Source organism: Juglans microcarpa x Juglans regia, chromosome 1D, assembly GCF_004785595.1.
Source record: "Juglans microcarpa x Juglans regia isolate MS1-56 chromosome 1D, Jm3101_v1.0, whole genome shotgun sequence".
Taxonomy (NCBI): Eukaryota; Viridiplantae; Streptophyta; class Magnoliopsida; order Fagales; family Juglandaceae; genus Juglans; species Juglans microcarpa x Juglans regia.
Genome location: NC_054594.1, coordinates 22,838,905 through 22,843,546, shown reverse-complemented (window position 1 = coordinate 22,843,546; position 4,642 = coordinate 22,838,905). Strand labels below are relative to the sequence as shown.

The following is a 4,642-nucleotide window of genomic DNA, read 5'->3' as shown; positions in this document are numbered from 1 at the left end:
TAATTACCTCTAACACAGCAAAATCAATGATTTTGCTGTGGATTTAATCATTGATGATTGGTATTGATTAGCACCATATGACTAAATACAGTGTCAGTGTTTAGTGGTTAGCAGAAGTAAAGTTTAAAATCTTCCCATCCTTTTCCCTCACTCCTTCCCTTCCCTTCCCTTCACTTCCCTTCCCTTCTCTTCCCTTTATTTCCTTTCACTTCCCTTCCCTTCCCTTCACTTCCCTTCCCTTCCCTTCCATCCAAAAGAAACAACAGGAAAAAAGTGCATAAAACTATAAAGAAAGGGGCTAAATTTTTTGGGAGTTGTTGTACTTTTTTTTATTTATATTTCTTTTATATGAGATGAGATGAGATGAGATAATATTTTATTTTAAAATTTAAAAAATTAAATTATTTATTATATTTTATATAAAAATTTAAAAAAATTATAATAAATAAATAAAATAACATGAGATGACGTTGTTTATATAGTCAAGCGGCTCTGATAGCTGGGGCAGACAGAAACACACGTTGTGGATAATTTCAAAAACGGAGACGGAAGCTGGTTTGACGTTTAAGGCCCGGAATTACCACTCTCCCTCTTCACCCGTCTGTTACGGAGTTTTAGGCAGAGATCTTTGCATTATTAATCATAGCAAATAATCTTTTGAAAAATAAGGTCAAAGAGACAGCTCGTTGCTTTTATCTTTCTTGCTTCTCCTCCCTTTTCTAAACTCTCTCTCTCTCTGCTTTTCTGCTAACACAACACCCATCTTTCTCTTTAAAGCTTTTTTTTTTCCTCTTCCTCTTCCTCGTTCGAGTGACGTACAAGAACCACATGATCAACACTACACGTCCTTTATCACCAATTCACTTTTCTCAACCTTTGCTTCCTTACAAGTTAGAGTACAAGACACCCCACTGAAGATTTTTCACTCCGAGAAAAAACATTTCTGGGTTTTCTTTTCTGATCCTTGGACTGAGCTATAATTGATCTGGGTCTCCAACTTCTCTCAGGTTCAGTTCCATTTTCTTCTCTAACTCCCTCAAGATTTCTTATGGAAAAGGAGAGCACCACACCTCCAAATTGGACTACGTCCAGTTTTGGCATGGAAATCCAGCCCAATGAGCTGAATTGTGCAGCTGCTGACCAACTTCCCAATTCCTTTTTCAATCCCAATTGGGACAATTCAGTAGATCAGAGTGATCCCTTTGAGTCGGCTCTGAGCTCCATTGTTTCTTCCCCGGCAGCCTCAAATGCCGCTGCCATTCCTGGCAGGGATTGCCTAATGATCAGAGAATTGATTGGAAGACTGGGAAGCATATGCAATTCAGGTGAGATTTCGCCGCAGACTTACGTCGCAGGCAACACCACTACCAACAATAATAGTACCAACACTTCTGGTTACAATACCCCTTTGAATTCCCCTCCCAAGCTCAATCTCTCGATCATGGACTCCCAGATCAGAGGGAGTTTGCCAATTAACGGTCACCAGGTACCATTTCATCCAACTCTGGTACCCTTTTCAGCAGACCCTGGATTCGCCGAAAGGGCTGCAAGATTTTCATCCTTTGGCAATACGAATTGTATCGGGTTGAATGAAACAGATTTTCCCTACGGATTAATGCCCGGAATGGAGTACGGCAAGATGTCTAATGCTTCGAGCAACCAGCAGTTCAAGGTTGTTGGATCTCAGATGGGAGTTCAGGAAAAAAACAAGCAGGAAGGAAATGTAGTGGTCAAAAGGAAATTCATTAGGCTACCAAGGCCCTCGACGCCTGAAAATGCAGAATTGGGTGATTCCAGGGAGGGGTCTTCGGTGTCTGAACAAATCCCAGGTGGGGAAGTGAGTACCAAAGTTGACAGTGATTCCAATGCAAGGAAAAGAAAATCTATATCCAGAGGAAAGGCTAAAGAAACACCTTCTACTCCCTCAGCTAAAGATCACAAGGTAATAATTACAATATACGTGTGAATTTGTCAGTTTCAAAATTTCCTTTCTTTTGAGAATTATAAGGAGATTTTAATGAGCGAATTCATGGCAGACTACTGTGGAGAATGAAGAATCGAATGCAAAGAGAAGCAGACAAGATGAAGATGCTGGAAATGAAAAGGACTCTGCAAAGGCAAAGGCAAAAGCAGATTCAAAAGCTGCAGGGGATGGGAATCAGAAACAAAACAAGGATAATTCCAAGCCTCCGGAGCCACCAAAGGACTATATTCATGTCAGAGCAAGGAGGGGCCAAGCTACGGATAGCCATAGTCTTGCCGAAAGAGTACGAATTATGATAGTGCTCTATGACGCGTTCTTTAGTTAGCAGAATAGTTAGATTCCCATTTAACATTTCCCTCTTGTCTTTCTTTCTTGGTCAGGTAAGGAGAGAGAAAATCAGTGAAAGGATGAAGTTCCTTCAGGATCTAGTTCCTGGTTGCAATAAGGTCTGTGTAATATTAAAAAAAATTGCAGCTTAAATCATACCCTGAGTTTCTTATGGAAAAAAGAATAAGAAATGAAATATAAGATTTGGACTGTATTCTGATTTCAGGTCACTGGGAAGGCAGTTATGCTGGATGAAATTATAAATTATGTGCAGTCATTGCAACGGCAGGTTGAGGTAAGCTGAAGTTTATCCACCATTTATCTAGGAATTGCAGACTTAACAGTTCAGAATTTCTAAGAGTCCTGTGTTGGTTAATTTCGTTTTCTGCAGTTTCTTTCAATGAAGTTGGCTACTGTTAATCCAAGGATGGATTGTAACATGGAAGCTCAGCTGTCGAAGGATGTAAGTTGTTCACTTCTTCCCCGTTTTTAGTCTTGGGTATTGCTTGTGAATATTTTTCCAGGCATTATATATAGTGGCTCAAACAATGTGAACTGCAGATATTTCAGTCTCGCGGAGCATTGCCTCCTACCCTTTATCCATTAGACTCGGTGATGCGTTCTATCCCATATGGATACCAGCCCCAACAAATGCAAGCCTTGCATGGCGGCATTGCCAATGAAACAGAGAATCGATTCCCAGTAAACTCTTTGGCTGCACTTTCTCGAAATAATCCAAGCGGGCAGTTGCCTCCGATGGATGGATATGGAGAAGCCGTCCCACAAGTAATTGAAGAGTGACTTTGCTTATTTCCTGCATTTAAAATTGCCTATCTTAAATGATCTCAAAGGTGTACCATAAATTGATTTACAGGTTTCGGCACCCTGGGAGGATGACCTCCAAAGCGTGGTTCAGATGGGTTTTGGCCAGAATCAGCAGCAGAGCTTTCATGGTATTGGAATACATTCATGAGAAATCTGGGTTTTTTTTTTTCTTTTGCCAGATAGCACTTTGGTATGAGTGTCTAATCCAAAATTTGTTTGGTGCAGGCTCAGGGGCTGCAGCTCAGATGAAAGTTGAGCTGTAATTAACATTGATGGACAGGAGAGTCTTGGATTCAGTTGAGGAGGCCCCCGGACTGAGATGCCTCTGTACATAGAAAGCTTCCGGCTTGAATTAATCCTTAGCTTGGAAAGAGAAAAAGAAAAAGAAAAGAAAAGAAAAGAGAACCATTTCTTCTTTAGTATCTTTTTGGCAATCTTTACGGAGACCCATTCTTTTGGAGAGTTCTTTCAAGAATTCCACATTATAATATTCCAGAACTAATTGCAGCCAGTGGAGCAAAAATTGTGAAGCCCACATTGTAGAAGACCGTGTCAAGGAGATTAGTTGAAAGCTGAAAGGAGAGAGATGGAGTATTTTTCATGTCAGCAGCAGCTTTTGTTCCAACCTTGTGTATTCATATTGTATTACCTTACCATTGAGAAACACTATCATTGGTTCATTTGAGCCCTCCTATTATTCTACTAATTTTTATTTCCTTCTACTTTTCTCTGGTAATTGCTGCAAGTTTCTGTTGGAACTCTTGATCTTTGTCAACTTGGGGTGCTGAAGATACAAACAAAACAGAAAAGAAAAAGAAAACAGAAAACAGAAAAGAAAAGAACTTCCAACCACCATTTTGAACTTAAAAAAATTGTAATGGATTCCCAAATCTTTCTTCCAACCAACGGAAACAGTAGCTCTCAGATTTAGCTGGAAAAAATACTTGTTCTGGGTCCCTTGATTGGGATTGATATTTGGTTATGTTAAATCGCGTAACTTGTGGGAAAGTAGATTCCTAATTGCAGCCAGCTGGTGAGTGGGGACAAATGTTATCACAAGTCCAACTGTTAGATTAAGAATGATCAGTGGTTTTGAGCTGGAACCCAGAACTCATATCCCCCCCTTTTCTTTTTCACAACCACCTTGGAATTCACTGCAAAGCAAGTTAGTTTGATTTCTTTTTTCATCTCTTCTTTTCCTACCCCAAACCTAGAAGATAGAGAAATATTTTAGCCACACAAAGAGATTGTATAAAAATAAATCTACAAACTGATGTGGTTTGATGCAATGCTTCAGATTGTAAAGTTACTTTTAATGTAAAGTAGATTTAACAGATCATATGAAATTATGTCAATTTATGAATTTATTTTTATGTAATTTTTTTTTATATCTGTAGCATTTCTTCAGGAGATATTCTACTCTTAGAATATTAAGCAGTGAAAAGGGCATTAGAGGACCAGGTTGGCAATGGTGAAGTTCTGACTTGGATGAGGAATAAAGACAAA

General features: G+C 39.3%; 1 protein-coding gene across 1 annotated transcript; it reads left to right on the top strand.

Annotated features, from left to right (window-relative positions):
* The first annotated feature begins 561 nt into the window (after window positions 1-561).
* LOC121267654 (transcription factor bHLH77-like) lies at window positions 562-3,858 on the top strand. The gene is made up of 8 exons (XM_041171632.1): window positions 562-1,942; window positions 2,037-2,267; window positions 2,365-2,430; window positions 2,538-2,606; window positions 2,703-2,774; window positions 2,873-3,097; window positions 3,186-3,264; window positions 3,362-3,858. Exons 1-8 carry the CDS (start codon window positions 1,049-1,051, stop codon window positions 3,397-3,399), a joined length of 1,674 nt encoding a protein of 557 aa, XP_041027566.1. The 5' UTR covers window positions 562-1,048; the 3' UTR covers window positions 3,400-3,858.
* The last annotated feature ends 784 nt before the right edge of the window (window positions 3,859-4,642 follow it).

Coding starts and splice junctions, on each gene's coding strand:
- LOC121267654 (XM_041171632.1), top strand. CDS start 1,049: ATGGAAAAGGAGAGCACCACACCTCCAAATTGGACTACGTCCAGTTTT. Junction 2,431..2,537: donor TAGTTCCTGGTTGCAATAAG/GTCTGTGTAATA, acceptor TTCTGATTTCAG/GTCACTGGGAAGGCAGTTAT. Junction 3,265..3,361: donor TCAGCAGCAGAGCTTTCATG/GTATTGGAATAC, acceptor TGTTTGGTGCAG/GCTCAGGGGCTGCAGCTCAG.